The 19,817-nt window shown below is 52.9% G+C and overlaps 2 protein-coding genes across 12 annotated transcripts in view; one reads left to right on the top strand and one right to left on the bottom strand.

Annotated features, from left to right (window-relative positions):
- The window catches only part of ATP5MF (ATP synthase membrane subunit f), a 20,156-nt gene extending 18,031 nt beyond the window's left edge, over nucleotides 1-2,125 (top strand). For both annotated transcript variants that reach the window (XM_070231436.1, XM_001494978.7), the window contains exons 4-5: nucleotides 1,121-1,237; nucleotides 1,990-2,125. In XM_070231436.1, the coding sequence (XP_070087537.1) occupies nucleotides 1,121-1,237; nucleotides 1,990-2,018 (146 nt within the window). In that variant the 3' untranslated portion in view covers nucleotides 2,019-2,125. The remainder of the gene's footprint in view (nucleotides 1-1,120; nucleotides 1,238-1,989) is intronic.
- Nucleotides 1-19,817, bottom strand: part of CPSF4 (cleavage and polyadenylation specific factor 4) — a 21,382-nt gene extending 1,565 nt beyond the window's left edge. The window contains exons 1-8 of one of the 10 annotated variants that reach the window (XM_005598507.4): nucleotides 19,577-19,817; nucleotides 16,602-16,652; nucleotides 14,750-14,902; nucleotides 10,378-10,473; nucleotides 9,909-10,002; nucleotides 8,651-8,723; nucleotides 6,974-7,066; nucleotides 3,012-3,987 (exon numbers count right to left, since the gene is read on the bottom strand). In XM_005598507.4, the coding sequence (XP_005598564.1) occupies nucleotides 3,919-3,987; nucleotides 6,974-7,066; nucleotides 8,651-8,723; nucleotides 9,909-10,002; nucleotides 10,378-10,473; nucleotides 14,750-14,902; nucleotides 16,602-16,652; nucleotides 19,577-19,679 (732 nt within the window). In that variant the 5' untranslated portion in view covers nucleotides 19,680-19,817 and the 3' untranslated portion in view covers nucleotides 3,012-3,918. Of the gene's footprint in view, nucleotides 1-3,011; nucleotides 4,734-6,973; nucleotides 7,145-8,650; nucleotides 8,724-9,908; nucleotides 10,003-10,377; nucleotides 10,474-14,749; nucleotides 14,903-16,601; nucleotides 16,653-19,576 lie in introns of those variants that run through there. The other 9 variants (XM_001494913.5, XM_001494933.5, XM_014729800.3 and 6 more) reach the window with 9 other exon arrangements.

Here is a 19,817-nt window from a genome sequence, read left to right as displayed (position 1 = left end):
GAATTGCCATGTTTGATTGGGCCTACCCAAGGCTGGCTCTGAGATACTTCGGCCAAAATGTTTTCCGTTGCTTTGAATTGGTACCACTGCCAACATCTTAAAGAAATGTCCATGAGCATTTTTACACCAGAAGATTTATTTGAGAGGAAAATGAGTTTGTAGCATAGCGGATATCAGTCCATAATATAATGCTTATCTCCCTGCCAGGCAAAACTTCCAAGATGAATATTTGAAATGGTCTGTCCTTCAGGTCTGTGCATTTTCAAGTGCTCGACTAGTCAGATCAGTCCCATGGAGCCCGTGGCATCCTTCCAGGAATAAAGACCACATCATCCCACAGGGACCTGCCTGGTGTGCGCGGCCGCCTCAGGGCCCCTCCTTCTGTGTTTTTCCTTAGATTCTGGCTGCCCTGTGGCTGTCTTGTGCCACGTTTCCTCTTGCCTGAGGCCTTTCCTCAGCCTTGCTCTCAGATTAGAATGCTCTGCCTCGTTCGCACCCTTAGTTACAACAGTGCCTGACTCCTCAGTGGAGATGAGTGTGGCCTATTCGTGCGCACAGCTCCCTGCCCTGCTCCTTCCTGGCATCCCTCACTGTTGTACACTGGGGCCTGTGATCATTTCATCCTTTTTTATTGACTAGGCCCTGAGCCCCTCCCAAGGGCAGAGACTGTGTCTTTCCTCACTGGTGGGGGCATCCAGTAAAGAGATGAATGCACGAAGCCTTCCTCCTCCCCGAGGGCAGGCTGACGCAGCTGGCCACAGCCAAGTGGCCCTTACTGGGGGTTGGGTTCTCGGTCAGAATTAGGGTAAGGGGGTCCGCAGGGCTGGAGGTGAGGGTGAGGTAGGATCAAAGGCCGAGAGGCTGAGCCAGCTCTACGGCAAGGTCAAGACCAAAGAGAAGGGGCAGGGTCAAGGTGGGCCTAGCTGGAGCTTGTCCTGGGCTCTTGGGAACCCAAGACCCTATGGGGCATTTGTGCTTTTCCCTGATCAACCGGTGCATGTAGGGCGAGCGGCTTAGAGCCAGAGCAGGACTGGGTCCCTGAATTTAAGCCAGACTCAACTTTGCACTGCGTGAAGCGTTCACAGCAAAGCAGGATGGTGACCTCCTCTCCTGTTTGCAGGTTACTACAGGTATTACAATAAGTATATCAATGTGAAGAAAGGGAGTGTCGCTGGGATTTCTATGGTGCTGGCAGCTTACGTGCTTTTCAACTACTGCCGTTCTTACAAGGAACTCAGTGAGTGTCTCTTGGATTGCCTTGTCTGGAGTGGGGCTTCCCATGAGAGGGTGGTATTGGTTCACGGTCAGATTCAGAAGTCCACCATTCTACTGACAGCTGAAGAATTGGAGGGACTTATCAGAATATAGTATATAGGATATTATTTTAAGTGAGGAAATTGTGGCAAAGAGAAAATAAAGACAGGAAAAATAAGATGAAACTGGGGTAAAGGTAATACTTAGGAAGCGTCCTATAAGATACTGCAGGCTGTGCGAAAGGTTGGTGGAAAGTTTGGCTTCATCTTGCTAGCAGCCAACACAATGAGGGAAATGGGTTGAGTGGTATGATCCAGTGTCTGTGCAGTGTTCTAGAAAAGTGTAGCTGTTCCCGCTTCTGAGACCTAAGAGGAGCTTGTCTGGTGGGAGACGCTGACTGGGTTTCAGGGGCTGTTTCTGACGGCGTCCAGCCCCCAGCCAGTCTGTGGCATCCGAGGGGATGCTGGCTCTGAAGGATGGGTTCTTAGGGGCTGTCTGTCGGAGTGGGTGTTCCTTCTGGGAAGGAAGAGGCTGGCCAGGTGGCAGATAGCTCGAGGTGCCTCCCTGCCCCCAGATCTGCCAGTTCCACTGAGACACTGGCAGCAGGTTCTGGGTCGTCTCCTGAAAGGAGTTCTCTGGATGGTTCTCCACGACTTTGGCCTCCTACCCTTGCAATCATCTTGTGCTTTCTTTATACCTTTTAAGAAACTTACTGTTTTGCCTTTCTAACTTCAGAACACGAGCGGCGGCGCAAGTACCACTGAAGAGGGCCCAGTGTGGAGGCGCACTCTGCATTCCTGACCGTGACCTTTGCCCGGCACCCCGAGCCCTTTCATATCCTGAGAACCCAATAAAAGATGACTGGTACACAGACTGCTTCACTGGTGGAGCCACTTCAGGGCTCTAGGAGCACCTGCTGCCCATGGCGGCATGAGTACAGTTCCCAAAGGGGGGCTGTCCAGACAGCCCAGGGCTGTGAACTCCGATGCCTTGGTGGGCTCCCCACACCACCGTTTTGGGATCTTGTCCCAGCTCAGTAGGGGGGTGGGTATCATCTAGAGCTCCCTGTCAGCAATGCCCAGAGCTGTTCCCCTGCTCTTTGCCTTGGGCGTCGTAAGCACTCTCAGCCTTCTGTCAGCTGCGGCTTTCACACTATAAAGCAGAAGCCCTGTGTTGCCCATCTTCCTGCCTTACCAGGGTATCAGGGACTCGAATGGGAGGCTGTGGTGACATGGGCCCTCCAGGTAAGGAAGGCTCACCTGCAGGAGGCTCAGTGGATGACCCAGAGGGTGAGGGAAAGGACAGCCCTATGGGAGCTTGCAGCTGCCCCCGTATCCAGCACCCTCCTTACACCCTCGGAGGTCCTCAGTAAAGTGAGTGACATGAAGGCCACAACCAGTTGCTTGTTGAGGGGTGTGTGGTGAGCTTATGTACTGCGTGGAGTATAAGGGGGTGGGATGCTGTGGCTAAGTATCTTCTAGAGGATGCGAATTTGAGTAAACACATATCCAACATCTGAGATGAAGATCAAGAGACCTGCTAGGTAGTGGCTGTTCCAAAGGCCAAGCTTCCAGACTTTACCAGCTGCCAGTACAAAGGCCTCTTTCGCTGGCAGCATGGCTTCCCTTTGTGAGATTCACATTTGTTGAAAGGGGACAAGTGGGCGCTGCCAGCAGAGCTTCGTGCCAGACGGCTAGTGCAGCCAGTAGCAAGAGTCCTCTCCTCAGCACAGAGTCCCGGAAGTAACGAGACGCAGCTTAAAAAACAAGCTTTAATCAACTTCATAAAAATTGTTCTTGTAATTGAACTTGGATAGGCCCACTTGCCCAGCAGGTTGCAGGTGACAGTTTCACATTTCCAGGCTCAGGAGCAGGGTGGTCTCCTCCAAAGGCCAGAGGTGTCTGAATGACAGCACAGACGCTTGATGGGGCAGGAGGTAGGTGCACAGATGGACTGGGTCATCTATTGAAAGGGTGGTCTGCAGCTCCAGCTTAAGGTATACCTTAAACACTGTTAAGCAGGTGCCCCAAGAAAATAAGCCCAGAGGAAAAAGAGCCTCACCTTGAGAGGCCTGCACGCCTCTCAGCCACTGCCACCTTGGAGCAGGAGCAGGACCAGGCCAAGGCAACAAGCGCCCTTGAGTTTGCCCTGAAGGGCTGCCTCCTTCAAATCACATTGATAGGCACAGCTCCGGAATCCAGCAGGATATGGAGGAAGCAGGCCTGACCTGGCGGCAGCTTTAAATGACCCACCAGCCCCTGGGGTCACCAAGAACGGGTGTTTAATGAGACCCCGAGGGGAAGGACCGTCTCCTACACAGAACTGCTTAGCACAAGCCCTGCCCCTGCCTCCTCCCCTCCTCAGAGGGCAGTGTGCAAGGAGTCCCAGCCAGGAGGCCTTGATGCCTAGACAAACATGATGCTGACCTGAGGGACCAAACTGGAACACACGTCCCCGTTTTAAAAAAAGATTACAGCAAAATGATAGGGAAACTGACAGACGTGGCCCCTCAGAAGGATGAACCCAGCATGCCTGCCTGCCAGCTCTAGCCAGAGTTGCACCAACGCTGGCATTAAACAGTTAAATGCACGCTCCCAAGGATGACCCAGAGTTGTCTCCAACAACAGGGCCCCTCGGGCTGCTCTGAGCTGCCTCCAGCTGCTGTCACTGTCCACTGAGAAAGGCCAAGTGCCCTTTGGTGCATCTGTTGGCGTAGTGTCCTTTTTCACCACACTGGGAACAGCAGAAGGGAAGGAGGAGACAAAAACACCGTTTTCAAATGCAATTTTCAACTAAGGCAGCACCCACCAAATACCAGGTTGGGGACGGGGACTCTGACATTCTCACTGGGACAGATGTTGTCTCACACCCGAGGGGAGGGGAGCTCCGGAAGGTACAGTGGTGCAGAAACTGCAGCCAGCAACTCAGCAGATGGAAGAGAGACTGCCGGGGCGAGAGGAGGATCTGAGAGCGCACAGCAGGAGCTGCTTCGAGTGGGCCCATGTCCAACACGGGGCCTGCCCACGGAAGGGCTCTCACCGTGGGTGACAGGGTGAAGAGGAGCCCATGGCATCGGACTGCCCCGCCTGTCCAGAGACCAACCCTTCTGCACAGCTGGCCAGTCACTCACCTCTGAGGCACCGTTCTGGGACTCCCTGGAGACGGGGGATGGAACAACACAAGAGAAGCCACCTGGCTCCTACCCCAACTCAGGGATTCATTGCTGTGGACACTGAGGGTGGGCTGCACCCAGAGCTTTCCCTCCTGGCTCTTGCACACCTGCCTAAGCTACCCCTGGGGACAGGTTTTGGTCACAGGATCAGAGAGACGGGGCGTCGGTTAGACTTGGGTGAACAGACCTGTAGAATCACCTCTCAAAAACCTAGCACCAACCCTGACTTGTCTTGGCTCTGATTATCCTGGCCCTTCCTTAGCTTCTCTTCCTTCGTTCCCGTTACTCCTCAGAAAGCAGGAGGGAACTGTAAGAAAGGGAGTGAACAGCAGCCTCAGGCACTGAACAAGGGGCTGGGAGATGGGCAAGGGCACCACTCTGCACTTCCCCACCCACTGCCCTCCCAGTCCCTGCTTCCTCGGCCTGGAATCCACGCTCTGCCTGGTCACTGCCCAGCACTCTTGCCTACTGTACTCCTGTGACCCTACAGTCCCCATGTTCTCAAGTCTGTCTGGTCTGTAGGTGTGACCTTCGTGTGGACGGGTGGCCTGTGCAGCTGCCAGTCAGCCCTTCAGCTGATGTGAGGACCAGAGGGAGGGGCCATGCAGGCCCCTTCACAGCACTTGTCATGTCCATCGGCCTCCATGGCTAATCCTGGGGAATCCAGGATTCCCCAGGAGGCATCTTTGATAGTAACTGTGAAGCGCCCTTGGTAAGAAGAGGTGTCAGGTCCCCCCAGCGCCTCTCTGAGTTCAGGACTTCACAGAGGGAGCACTACTGAAGAGTCCCGGCCAGGGCAAGATGTCAGCTGGGCTGCCTCAGGACACCTAAGTTTCCTCACTGTCCTCGAGAACTGACCGTTTGGAAGCGGTCTGCTCTGTGTGGGGCAGGCTCCCCATTCACCTCACTTCTCCACACCTACTTTCTGTACTCTCCTCACTCAGGGCTCAGGCTCAGACATCTCTGAGGTCTTCCCTGAATCCACGTGCACTTTTAGCTTTGGTGTCTTTGGGCACTTGCCTCCGCAACCCCGGAACACAGATCCCTCCAGGGAAGCAGCACCAGTCTTTGTTTCCTCAGCAGAGCCGGCACAGAGCAGGTGCTCAGTGAGTGTCTGACGGCCATGGGAAGTGCCCAGTGGCTCGGCCTTTCTTTAAAATGTCTATGAACATTTTAAGTGTACGCCTTTTGACTTGGACCTTCCACTTGGAGTCACGGATGACCTTCTACTTGGAGTCAACATCATCAGACAAGAGCTCACAAATGTCTAAGTGTCAGATTCAGCACTGCTTTTAGCAGCAAAAGCTATAAATAACTTAATTGTCTACCAACAGAGAACTGGGAAAATAAACTGTGGTTGTATTATGCAGCCACTGAAAAAGATTAGACTTAGATATACTGACGTAGAGAGAGCCACAATATATTGTAAACAAAAAATTATAGGAATGGTATACATACTAGGGCCCTATAGATGTTAAAAATATATACCATCCTGTGCTTGTGTGAATGGAAGTTGAGCAGAGCAGCTCTCCAAGTAGGGTCCAGGGGCCCTGGCGGGGTCCTCGCTAGGAGTTTGGGGTGTAAAGGAGTACTGAAACCAAAAAGGGTGAGGACACACTGAATAAAGCGGCTGTTGTAGGAAAGGCAGGCATAGGGACAACACTCACTTTGTATCCTCAACACTTCTACATCATCTAAAAGTTTTTACAAAAAGTATGTACTAACTTTGTATTTTGTCTCCTAATTCCCAAATTTGAAGTTTCTGTGAGTCCAGTTCTGTTGTCAGTTGTTTCCACTGACTGACTCGGTGGTGCTCGTTTCCTCCTACATTTTGTGATTTTTAATTATGAACTCATCTTCAGAACCCCGCTGTGGGAATTCTGTGTGGTCTGGGCTGGGAATAAATTCCTCAAAGAGCCAGGCACTCATCCAGGGCTGTTTTAGGTTAGAAAACTCTGCAGCTTTTCAGCCCTCACCAAGGGCATGAATACAGGCCTGAAGTCATGGAAGGGCCCGCCAGAGGCTACAAACTCTCAAGGGACTCTTATCTCCCCTTTCCATGCAGAGCCAAGAATGAGACAGACAAGTTTTCTAGTAGGTTTTTCAAGTTTACCCTGTAAAAGTTGAAACGTGTCCTATGTTACGTATGTGTGCGTAGGGGAGAAGCCTGTTCTAATCTGATTCCTCCCTGTGTGGGCCTTAAGCTTCGTCCCTTTCCCTTGGGTGTGCCCACGTGGCTTCTGAGGACAACACAGGCTCCAGAGCTCACTGCCATCCCTCAATTTGTGTTTCCATTTTATTCCTAGCCTCTGGAAGATTTCCTTCCCTTTCTTGCAAGCGCGCTTCATTCATTCAGCAGCGTGTTTAATCATTCCCCTGGCCTTGGTGTGTCGTGGAAGGAAGTAGGATGGTCTCTAGCCCAGCAGAGTGGCCCACTTTTACAATGAGCAAAAACAAAGGCGTTTTCATTTTTCAAAATTAACTATCTGGGGAATGGAACTGGCCACTGACTGAAGACCCCAGCCCGCCCCCAGCCCCAGGACTCACCTTGTAACAGGTGACCTGCTCCAGCGGCCGGGGTCCCCGGTTGCCTGCGCTGCTGTTTTGACTCTGCATGACCCCGATGACCTGTGGGGCTCTCTGCTGATTGGGAGAAGAGTTCTGACTCGTTAACTGGATCAAGGAGGACGACCTTTGTAATGGCGGATTGTTACTTTGCTGGAAAGAGTTACACAACACGGTTTTACTGCGGAAAACACGTGCACGCAGACTACCAATGGGGACAGGAAAAAAGAGGGCGGGACTTCTCCCGCATGACCAGCAGGAAGAAGGGCTTCCACGGTGGCCCCACTCAGGAGAGCAGGCGGAAAAGAAACATCTGGTGATGATGGCAGGAGCTGCTGCCCGAAAAACACCATGCAGACACACAAAAACGAAAAATAAAAGTAGAAAACAAAACATCAAAGAGACAAGGAGGTCTCTGGGGCAGCGGGGCAAGGGCATGAGCAGGCCTTACTTTTGTTTCTGAGGTTCTAGCTTCAGGTCAGGATGAACGCTTGGTTCAGCCAGATGTTTAGCAGCCTACACGGCGAGCAAGTCACAGAAAAACAGTTGGAGGCTGACACGCTGACCTGCGGTCTAGGGGCTGAGAGGGCCCTCCACTAGGGAGTCATGAGAGCAAGGGGGACGGGGGCTCCTGGTGTGAGGACGGGACAGCGAGGCCAAAACCCAACCAAGTGGGTTCCTGGCTCTGGCCCCCATAAATGCAGGCACCCCGAGCTAGAAAGCCCTAGTTGTCCTGGCTGTAGCCACACCCAGGAATTCCCAGCTTTGCTGGTGAGGAGTTCAGTCTGATTTGCCCAACCTCCTGCGGGTGGGGGCAATGGAGTAGGTACGGCCACGCCCCCTGCTGGCTGCTCAGCGTCTAGCACTGAGGAGGGCCTGGCGGGACTTTGGCAACGGGCTCAGAATCCAACCAGGTAAGACGTAAGGAGGCAGGATCGGCGGGCAGGTTTACTCAGCCTGAGACCTTGCCTGGCGCACTTGGCCAGCCCTTCTGCGCCCCACTCCCATCACCAAACCCAGGGTGCTCTTGGTTTGGGGAGGGCTGCTGCAGATTCCCATTTGTCTATAGCATTTCCCTCTTTTCTCATACCTGAGGGGGTGCGCCCACTGCTGGGCTGTGGGACCCCCGTGTCTAGAAAATGGGCCAGCTGGTCCTTCGGCCCTCTGTTCTGTGCAGTTGGGAACCTTCACACAGTGCAATAACGGCACTGGCCAGAGCACCCCGGGTCTGCTCCTGGCCAGCTGTGGCACCTCAGGCAAGGCCCTCCCTCTAGGAGTCTCAGTTTCCCCGTTTGTAAAGGGAAGCGTCTGAACCGGAAGCAAGAGCAGCAGACACATGGGGCCCACACTGCCCTCTGCTCTGGCTCCCACGGCAGGCACTGTTGAGCTGCCACCGCACTCACCAGGCGAGGAGGGAAGAGAAGCCAAGTGGGCAGTCAGCTCTAACAGACAGCCCCCCATCTCTACAGAGAGATGCAAACTGCTTTGCTCCCTAAATTTTCTGCTGGAACACAGGGTGACTCCCCTTCTCTCCCCTCACAAGGGCTCCAGCTAGGTCTCCAGCAGCTCATGCACCAGGGCAGGCACCGAGTTCTCTGCTGCAAGGACACTGCCAGGGCCGGCAGCACCACAGGCCAAGGAAGGGCCGGGGCACGGTACCTTTGTTGGAGGCTGCGTCTGCTGCGGCAGTGGGGGCTGCTCGGTGGTTCCCATGGGCAGTTCAAATCGAGGGCTGGTCACCCAGCAGCCAGAGAGGAGAAGAACAGGAGAAGGAGAAGAGGGGATGAGAGAGGAAGCAGGCCAGGCGGTGTTCTCAAACTTTGGCCCCAGAAAATCACAGCCAGCCCCTGCCCAAGTACAGAGCAACACGAACCGCCCAGATGTGGGGTGGGTGCTGGCTCTCAGTTCTACCCGAGGCCACGGGACGGCGGGGAGAACCAATCAGATGTGCCTGGGCTCAGGCCCAGCTCTGCCTGCACCTGGCTGTGAGACCCGGGGCAAGGGCTGCTCAGAGAAATGAAGGGAACAGCAGTTGTACTGTCAGAAGGCATGAGCCTGCTCCACGAGGAGCTTTAGACACAAGCCCCTCCAACCACACACTCTTCCCTGGGGGCTCTGACTCAAGTGTCAGACCTTGACACAGATCCCTGGAGGGCACGCCTGCCCACCCTGCCAGCAGGAATCCCTGTGCCACCTGCAGGCTCTTGGGCTGTCATCCAGGAAGCAGGGCACTGTGCTTCTGGGTGGGTGTCAATGGTGTGGACAGAGACAGCACAGAGGTAGGGGTGGGGTGGAGGGATGCTACTCCATGGTCCCGGCACCACCCCAGGAGAAGCCCAGCCCTACAACCACCCAAACTGACACATGTACGCTGAGGCCCGGGAGAGGAGCGCTGAGCCCTGCTGGGCAAGGACAACCTGGCTTCAGAGGCCCACAGACCTGCCTTTGACCAGGTGCCACCACGTGACCCCGGCCAGTGGCCGAGCTCTGAGCCTCAGCGTTCGCACATGTGGAATGGGCACATTCTCTCTTTCACACTCGTGAGAGTTACACGAACTAGTGTACATGGAAGCCCAAGTGCAGGGCCCCATATAGGAGGCCCTGAAAGTGCAGTTCCCTTCCTTTAGGGCACAGGTTCTTAGCCTGAGGTCCCTAATGATATGCAAGACTATGTCGGCATGAGTTTCTCTGAAGCACAGGGCCCATAGCTTTCATCAGATGCCCAGATGGCCTGTGACCCAATAAAGGTTAAGTGCTGGTCTAGGCAGAGCCTCCTCTGGGCTCAGGAAGCAGCAGTGGTCCTCCCTTCCCCCGACCCCTCTCCCCGGCCCTGTGCTGACACCACCCAGCAAGAGACATGGAGGAGGAGCAGGGGCAGGGGCAGGAGCAGGGGAGGGGGACAGGGGTGGCTACTCACTGCATGAATTTACACGAGGGCCCCTCGGGGCAGAATCCCACAAGGTAATTCACGCAGATGACTCTCCGCGTGTGCCGGTGCCTGCAAAGGGGACCTGTGGAGCCAAGCATCCAGGTCACGCAGCCAGTCCCCTCTTCAGGGGATGTCAGTCAGAGCCCTGCCCACAACACTGCCTGGGGTACAGAGAGCAGGAGCAGGCCTTCAAATGCTGGCTCTGCCTCTTATTCATAGGGGACAGTGGGCAGGGCACACAACCTCTCCAACGTTAGTTTCCTTATTAAAAATACAAGTGTGAACGAGCCCACACGGGAGCCTCGGGAGGCTCCAGTGAGCTGAGGGTGTGAAAAAGCCTCACCAGCCCCCAAATGCCTAACACCAGGTTTTGCTGAACAGGCGGGACAGGCAGAGTCGTGGGCAGAGGAAGGGAAGACCGGCCTCTCGCGGGGGGCCCAGGCACCCCGACACCTACCATGCTTGCAGAAGCCTCGGTCGTACCAAGGGCAGTCCTTGATCTTGGACTCGGGGTCGATGTGCAGGAAGGGACACTCCTTGTTGCTACATTCCCCTGCAGGGAAACCCAGACATGCGTCCACCTGGGACAGCTCTGGGAGAGCCAGACCCAGACCCACCTCAGCTTCTCCCGAGGCCGGGGCCTGCCGTGCGGCAAGGAGGACCAGGTGGTTCTGGCGTCCGGTCCTGGCCCGGCGAGCCCTGAGACCCAGGGCAGAGTGTCTCAGAGCCTGGTTCCTGACCTGCACGCGGGCTGTGAGGGTCCTCTCACATGTGTCTGTGCTGCTGCGAGGGTCAATGACACTGACAGGGCCAGGCACGGGGTACACACTCATCAAATAACTCATTGCTCCGCCTTTACCCAGTCAGAGGGGGCGTCCCGGGCACCATGGGGGCCCAGATATGCAAATGTACCAGTTGAGACCAGGAAATGACTGTTCCACTCTGATCAGTTCTCCACACAAACCAGCTGGGACAAGGGAAAGGTCTGCAAATTCTACCTTTTAGGACAAAAGCGGGCAAGATTTGGAACTCAAGGCTGGGTCTCCATGGAAGGACGTGATCAAGCCTCTATGACAGCCCCTCTCAGAAGCAATCTATCCAGCTGGCCCCCAGCACCTTTCACCTAACTCCACGAACTGCCCACCTGGCTGGCCAGGCCACCTCCATGCTTGTCCTCTCCAGAGAGGCCAACCTCATCACTGCTGTGCAGAGAAAATGCAAACTCCTTCCCAGCGCCACAGGTCCCACGCCTCCCCAGTCTCTTCCTCCTGCTAGCCACAGTGGCCCTGAGATGTTCCAAGACCAGGCCTCTGCCAGGGCTGGCCCCTTCTTGGCCTTCAGATCCCAGCTCAGGTCTCACCTCCACAGAGAGGCCTTCCCTGACCATGCTGCCTAAAGCAGATTTCCTCCTGTGGTCCCAGCTTCAGAGCATTATCGAGAATAATTCTCTTCTTTTATCTGTCTCACTAGTGTATCTGCTGCCTCTTTCCCTGGCCACCAGAGCAACAGCTCCACGGGGCAGGGACTGGGTCTATCCTCTTCACTACTGTCCCTCCAGTGCTTAGAAGGGGGACACTCACCTGTGCCACAGGTGACAGGAGCTGCAGACAGTGCATCTGCACCAGGGCAGGCTCTGCAGGGGAAGGGCAGGCAGGGAGCGTCATAGAGGCCTCGGGGGCTCCAGGTTGGGACCATCAGCAGGCAAGGAGGGAACCCAGGCCAGCCTGCAGAGGCACCCTTGAAAGTCTGCCCAGGAAGGCTGGCTCCATCCTCTGAGGCCAGATAGGAGACAGCACCCCTGGAGAAGCCAACGCCCCCTTACAGTGCTGTTAAGGGCAGGGAGATCGGGGGAGCTGGGAAGCCTAGACCCTACTTCTGTCTGTCTGCACTTCGCCTTCTCAGCTTATGCTGCCTCTACAAAAAAGCCACAATCATCCAGGAATAAGACAAGGGTGCCCACTCTTGCCACTCCTGTTCAACAGAGTACCAGAGGTTTGGGCCAGAGCAATTAGGCAAGAAAAAAAAATAAAAGGAGTTCAAATAGGCATTGAAGAAGTGAAACTCTTGCTGTGTGCAGATGACATGATTTTATATATAGAAAACCCTAAAGAATCCATCAGAAAACTATTAGAAATAATCAACAACTACAGCAAAGTTGCAGCGTACAAAATCAACTTACAAAAGTCAGTTGCATTTCTATACTCTAATAATGAATTAACAGAAAGAGAAGCCAAGAATACAATCCCATTTACAATCACAACAAAAAATCTAGGAATAAATTTAACCAAGGAGGTGAAAGACCTATACAATGAAAACTATAAGATATCATTGAAAGAAATCGATGAGGACATAAAGAAATGGAAAGATATTCCATGCACATGGATTGGAACAACAAACATAGTTAAAATGTCCATACTACCTAAGGCAATCTGCAGATTCAATGCAATCCCAGTCAGAATCCCAATGACACCCTTCACCGAAATAGAACAAAGAATCCTAAAATTCATATGGGGCAACAAAAGACCCCAGGCAGCTAAAGCAAGACTGAAAAACAGGAACAAAGCCGGAGGCAACACAATCCCTGACTTCAAAATATACTGCAAATCTATAGTAATCAAAACAGCATGGTACTGGCAGAAAAACTGACACACAGATCAATGGAACAGAATCGAGAACCCAGAAATAAAACCACACATCTATGGACAGCTAATCTTCAACAGAAGAGCTAAGAACATACAATGGAAAAAGGAAAGTCTCTTCAGTAAATGGTATTGGGAAAACTGGACAGCCACACACAAAAGAATGAAGGTAGACTGTTATCTTTCACCATACACAAAAATTAACTCAAAATGGATCATAGACTTGAAGGGAAGACCTGAAACCATAAAACTCCTAGAAGAAAATATAGGCAGTACACTCTTTGACATCGGTCTTAGAAGGATCTTTTCAAATACCATGTCTACTTAGATGAGGGAAACAAAAGAAAAAATAAACAAGTGGGCCTTCATCAGATTAAAAAGCTTTTGCAAGGCAAAGGAAACCTGGAACAAAACAAAAAGACAACCCTCCAACTGGGAGAAAATATTTACAAATCATATATCAGACAAAGGGTTAATCTCCAAAATATATAAAGAACTCACACAACTGAACAACAAAAAAACAAACAACCCGATCAAAAAATGGGCAGAGGATATGAACAGACATTTTTCCAAAGAAGATATACAGATGGCCAAGAGGCACATGAAAAGATGTTCAACATCACTAATTATTAGGGCAATGCAAATCAAAACTACAGTAAGATATCACCTCACACCAGTCAGAATGGTTATAATTAGAAAGAAATAACAAATGTTGGAGAGGATATGGAGAAAAGGGAACCCTCATACACACGGTGGGAATGCAAACTGGTGCAGCCACTATGGGAAAACAGTATGGAGATTTCCCAAAAAATTTAAAATAGAAATACCATATGACCCAGCTATCCCACTACTGGGTATTTACACAAAGAACTTGAAATCAACAATTCAAAGAGACTTATGCACCCCTATGTTCACTGCAGCATTATTCACAAAGGCCAAGACGTGGAAGCAGCCCAAGCGCCCACCCACTGATATTGGATAAAGAAGATGTATATGTATACAATGGAGTACTATTTAGCCATAAAAAGGACAAAATTGTCCCATTTGCAACAACATGGATGGACCAGAGGGTATTATGTTAAGTGAAATAAGCCAGACAGAGAAAGACAAACACCATATGATTTCACTCATATGTGGAAGATAAAGTAACACATGGACAAAGAGACAGTTTAGTGGTTACCAGAGGGGAAAGGGATTGGGGGGTGGGCATAAGGGGTGAAGGGGCACATTTATGTGGTGACTGACAAATAACGTACAAATGAAATTTCACAACGTTATAAACTCTTATGACCTCAACTTTTTTAAAAAGCCACATTACCACTAACAAGCCAGCAAGCCAAGGCTGTTGGGCTGCTGAAATAATTAACGTCTCCTCCGGCAACAGTGCTCTGAAAGCGTGCAGCAGGCCCAGCACTCCTCAGCGCCCCCAGAGAGTACAGCAAGCTTCCAGCCTCCCGCTGGGCCCTGCACAGGCCCGGGCCTGGCAGTCCTGGGGCCAGAGCCCACTCTCATCCTGACCAACATGGCTTCTTCCTGGGCAACCTCGCCCAGAGCAGAGAGCCAGGGGATTCCATCAGAACCATCCAGCCCCACCACCCCCAGCCCACCCCTGCTTCTCCATGCAGTCCACTGAGGACACCTGAGGCGACATGTCCTCTAAGCAGGGATCGAGGCAATCTCAGTTTCAAGGTGAGGAGGAGGGCTTCCCCAGACCTGCTATTCTTAAGGGGTGTCCAGGACAGACAGGCTACTACCCTGGATCACACTCCCAGAGAGAAGCACCTAATTCAGGTCCAGGGACAATCAGTCCCACGCCAGAAGCAAAGGCTGATTTCAGGGAGAAGGCCGACCTGAGCAGAAACAAGGCCTCCAGCCAGCTGCACTGCTCACTCACCCACCGTGAATTAGTCTCAACTTCCCAAAGTACCTGAAAATGCTCAAAAACAGAAGCAGTACAGAGCCATGGGGATTATGAGAGAATAACTATAACTTCCTGTAACTAAAGGCCAGCTGAGGCTGGAAGGCACTGCCCAAGGTTCTCATGGGAAGCTGGAAAGACAGGAGACAGCAGACACCACAGGCACCTGAGCAGCTGCTGAACCCCTCTGGGCCGTGGTTCTTGGGGGACCCTCCCCAGGGCACCTGAGGCTGGGGGTCGGGATGGAGGGGAGGCCTGGACATCCTCCTTACCAAACTTCGAATAAAAGTAGCACTCGGGCATCTTGGTCATGTCGTACTCGTGCAGGAACTCGCACTGGTCCCCCTTCTTGCATAGCCCCCGCAGCCAGTGTTTGCACACAACTGTCTTCTCGCCGCTGATGTGGCGGAATGGGCACATGCCCCCTGCCAAGGAAGACAGGGCGGTGTGAGGAGAGAGGCAGCCCTCGGCCCGGCGCACTGGGCCACGGGAGCAGAGGTGCTCACCCCCCACACCTCCCTGAGGCACCTGGAAGTAGCATGTCCTGGAAGGTGGTGTAGGTGCCCCTGGCAGAAGGCAACTTGATTTTAGACAGTTCTGTACATGGGCACATATTTTAAGTTTTAATAGCTATGTATTTTATTTTGTTTGGGTAAGAATCTAAAATACCAAATCATTTCACGGATTTCACAGATATTACTGTAAAATGGAGGCTTGACAAGCCTGAGGAGGGGAGTGACTTTATTTCTTAATTTGCTTAAAGAATAGTTCCAGTGGTACATGGAACTTGTAGGGGTGGTAAAAGAAAGCCTGGGGTGTGGGACACACAGCCCTAAAGTACAGACGGTAAAGACGGCCACCAGCAGAAGCCTGGACTCAAGGCAGGGTCCATCTCTAGTTAAAAGTGCCCACTTAGCCTCCAAGAAGTAAGACAGATCAACTTCAGAACTGAAGCAATGCAGTGTACACAGACTGGAGAGGTCTGCCCTCTGCAGCAGGACCCAAGTGATCATCCCCCAGATGGGCCAGAGCCGCACCCTAGGAAAGGACTTCTAACTAGAGGCCTGGCAGGACTACTGGGAAGGCCCGACCAGCACGAGGCTATGACGGCAGATCTAGACCAGCCCCGGCCACCAGAACTTTCTGCAGCGATGGGAACATTCTCTATCTATGCTGTGGCTATTAAGCACTTGAAATATGGGTAGCGTTATTGAGGAACTGTGTTTTTTATTTTATTTTAATCAATTTAAGTTGAAACAGCCACATGTGGCTAGTGGCTATTACATTAGTTAACAAAGACACAGTCGTAGTGCCCCATGTTGAGGGCAGCTGTGCTGACAGAGGTGGCTGGGCAGAAGGGCAGAATGACCGAGCGAAGACATGGCAATGAGACCAGGAGCCCAGCAGGGGAAACGGCCCGACCAGATGGCCTGAGGTCAAGCTGGATGATGTGCCTGGCAGGTCTGTCGCTTCCATGGTAGATGACTGAGTCAGAGAACCCAAACTTGAAAAATCAGCCATTAAACCCATCCCCCTTGCTCTAACTCTGTGCTCCTTATTTAAGCTTCTGATTATAATTTAGTTTCCAGGTAAATTTGCCTACAGGGAGAAAAACGCCCGGACCTATACAGGTAAGGTCTTGCCCAGCGACTCTTATCCTTATAAATTAGTGGATGGTCCCCTCATTAGTGGACAGTGCAGCTTCTGCTGGGGCTGGTTAGTGTGAACAAGACTCCACGAGACAGACCACTGTAGGTTTTTCTGGTGCAAGGCCACAGAGGACAGTGAGCCTGTGAAGCCTGTAGAATCAGAAAGGCCTCAGCCACTCACTAACTCTGTGACCTTGAGAAAGTTCCTGAACACCTCGGTGCTAGGGGCCTCTGTCCATCTCACAGGTCAACTCGTGGCCACTAGGAAAGTGAGGTGAGAAGGCAGACTCAGAGCCGGGTTCAGTCCTGTGTTTTAGGTTTTGGGCAGACCACCCCAACGTGTTCCTAGCCTGTCCAAACCACAGCGTCATCTAGGACAGAAAGCAATGCAAGCCTGATAGCCTACAAGTCTGCTAGGGGACAAGGTGGTGGGAGACACCGCAGGAGGAATGTGAGGGAGCCAGGGGTCTCTTACCTTTGCCACAGGCAGCTTTCAAAAAGAACTCGCAGACAGCAGCCCCCGACTCTGGAGAAAGGAGAGAAAAGGAGAGGCATCAAAGAAAGCAAAGTGCGACTGCTCCTGGTGACATCAAAGACGGGGAGGGAAGCCTTCTGGCCTTTAACCCACGGAGGGTTCAGGATACAGGAAACAGACTGGCAAAAGGATGCAAAGCCCGACCAAGCAGGGAAACAGCTGCTTATTTCAGACATTCCCTCAAAATGAGACATATACGTTGAAGACTGGTCCTTACTCAGCGCTTTCTAAGAACCTCCTACTAGTAAGATGCTTTCAGAGAGCTACAAGTGGGTGGGAGAAGGAAGGATGGAGCGCAACATCACAGAAATTAATTACCCCCAGCTCGGACCTTCCAGAGGGCTAATTTAAGGCACTTTAATGTGAGGCAGGAAGCACAAATAAGCAAATGGGGACTCTGAGTAGGGACAGGCTCCAGAGAAGAGGTGGACGCTATTCTGGAGGGAAAAGCATAATTGAAGATGCAGAAGCAGGACTACTCTTAACACACAACACCAACACACAACTATGACAGGAGCACAGTCTTTCACTTCCACAGATGCAGCTGGTTCAGGTGACGGGGACAGGAGAATAAAAAGTGAGTGTGGTGGAAGTCAGTGGGCTCCAGGGGCAAGCTGTTCCAATGACACCAGAAATTCACCCACCACGGCTAGAGAATAAATTGTTCGTGGCTTTAAAAACAGTTTTCTTGGGGGCTGGCCCCGTGGCCAAGTGGTTAAGTTCGTGTGCTCCACTTTGGTGGCCTGGGTGTCGTTGGTTCGCATCCTGGGCACGGACGTGGCATCGCTCATCAGGCCGTGGTGAGGTGGCATCCCACATGCTACAACTACAAGGACCCACAACTAAAATATACAACTACATACTGGGGGGGTTTGGGGAGAAAAAGCAGTAAAAAAAAAAAAAAAAGATTGGTAACAGTTGTTACCTCAGGCGCCAATCTTTAAAAAAATAAAACAAAACAGTTTTCTCTATCAGCAGGCATTTTAGAATTGCTGAAAACCAACTGACAGCATCTCCGAAGGCCACTTACGTGCCTCTACTTGCTAACTTGCAAGAGATCCCTTGGCTCCTCGGAAGCAGGCAGGTTTTGCTGACAGACTTAAGGTTGCAGAACTGGGAGTCATCATGGTGTCATTCATTTGCATTTCAAAAAGTCTGAAAAGACTCACACTGAAAACTGTATCCTTTAAGAGTATTTCTGGGCCTTCATTCTTTTCAGACATTAAGGTTGCTTCATTCCTCAAAGCCAGAAGTCCAGTCCTGGTGACTGGGTCTCAAGTGGACAGGACAGAAGAGCACACCTTCAGGGCAGAACTGACACATCTTCCCTAAACCAAGAGGGGACTGAAGTGCAGGGACAAGGGAGGGGGGGCTGTGGCCTCCCTGGGCTTTAACAAACTGAACCCAATCTCCAGCAGGCAGTGAGTGCTGAGGGCGCCTACCAAGTCTGAGGCTGGAAGCTAGGGCCACCCCCTGGCTAGGCTGTCCTTGACCCTCCCTAAGGACAGGTATGTGGGTGCCTCACCACTGCACCTGCCCTCACAGACTCAAGTTATCTGTGGTCCCAGGCTGAAGTAGGGCGGGAGGGAAAGAGCAGGTCCCTGCACGGACCTTCCATGGTCTCAAGCTAGTGCCATCAACACAGGAAAAGGCCATGTGTGCCAGAGCGGATGTATGCATACAAACACAGTGATCACATGCATCAAGGTAGATAAATAAGTGTGTATCTGAATTTGAGCAGTTGCTTATAAGACAAGCACAGTGGAGATGGTGCTCGTGCATGTATAAAATCAGGTTGTCTGAGGGTAAGTCTCTTAGGTATAAGCAATATCTCGCACAGAAGTGTCAGCACAAGTGGGACAACTCAGAGGTCATGTGTGCATGACAAGAGTGGCCACTTGAGAGGAATGAGGCTGCAGGGAGGCTGTACCAGACCAGGGACAGGTGGTTGAACACGGGCCAAAGTCCTCTGGCAGCTATGGGAAGACAGACAGCACAGGGAGCTGCAAACAGAACCGGTCAAGAACACTGAGAGCTCACTTGGCTGGCCACGCACTCAGTGGTTTCCTGCCAGTCCCTTCCCCCACCCAGGCCTCAGTTGCCCCATCTGTGGATTGAACTCAGTGACCTCTAAGAGCCCTCCGAGCTTTAATGTTACAGCATCAGATGTCAACTGTGTCCAGAAAGGAGAGAAGATAAGAAAACTGCTGTTTTCTTTTCAAGTCCTAGACATCCCACCTAAATTGGGGGTGGGCGGAGAAGGTAGCGCTCAGGAAACTGCCTAGGTGTCAGGAATGACCCAGAGTTGGGGTCCAGAGGAAGAGTGGGGGATAGGCTCCCAGGCGCGGGAGTCCTAGGAGGGGAACGGAGCCTGAGAGCCTAATCATGGGTCTCTGGCAGAGAGGGACAGGCGGTCCTTCCCTCAGCACGACTCCTCCAACCCAGTCTGGATGAAAACAAGAAGAGGGCGCTCAAAGCGGGGGGCTGGAGGTGCGCAAGGGGGCTCTCTCAGTACTTTCCTGTAGCTGGGGGGAGGGGAGAGTAAGTGCCAATCCGGGATACGCGCCTTCATTCAAGAACTCTGAACAGGCGGACAGGGTCCTGCCGTCCCGAAGACTGCCTTACAAGAGCCCAGAGGCTCGGTGATCCGAGGAAAGGGGGCTCCGGAGTCCGAGTGCAGGAAGAAGGGGATCCCAGAATCGGGGGGAAAGGATGCCCGGGACCGAAGGGGAGGAAGTCCCCACTCCAGGGGGAGGGCGTCCCGGAGGACGGGGTCCTGGGACCGAAGGGAAGGAGGTCCCGATCCCAGGGGTAGGGCGTCCCAGAGCCCGGAGGAGAGAGTCCTGGGACCGAGGGAGGCTCCCGGGTCCGAGTCGGTCGCGCCCCTCGCCCGCCGGCCCCGGGCCCGCGCTCACTGTCCATGCCGGGGAAGGGCAGCGGCTGCGCCCCGAGCTGCTGCTCCACCGCGATCTCCAAGTCGAACTTGATGTGGTCCACGCTGGCGATGATTTCCTGCATGGCGGCGGCGGCGGCCCCACCGGCCCGGCTCCCCCTCAGGTCCCTCGGCGCCCTCACACCTCCACCCTCCTCCGGTCCCGCCGCACACCGTCCTCCGCCGCCTCGCCGCCTCGCCTCGCCGCCGCCGCCACCGCCGCC

The sequence above is a fragment of the Equus caballus genome, chromosome 13 (genome assembly GCF_041296265.1).
Source record: "Equus caballus isolate H_3958 breed thoroughbred chromosome 13, TB-T2T, whole genome shotgun sequence".
Taxonomy (NCBI): Eukaryota; Metazoa; Chordata; class Mammalia; order Perissodactyla; family Equidae; genus Equus; species Equus caballus.
The sequence above is the reverse complement of the archived record's forward strand: the minus strand, read 5'-3'. Positions and strand labels throughout refer to the sequence as shown.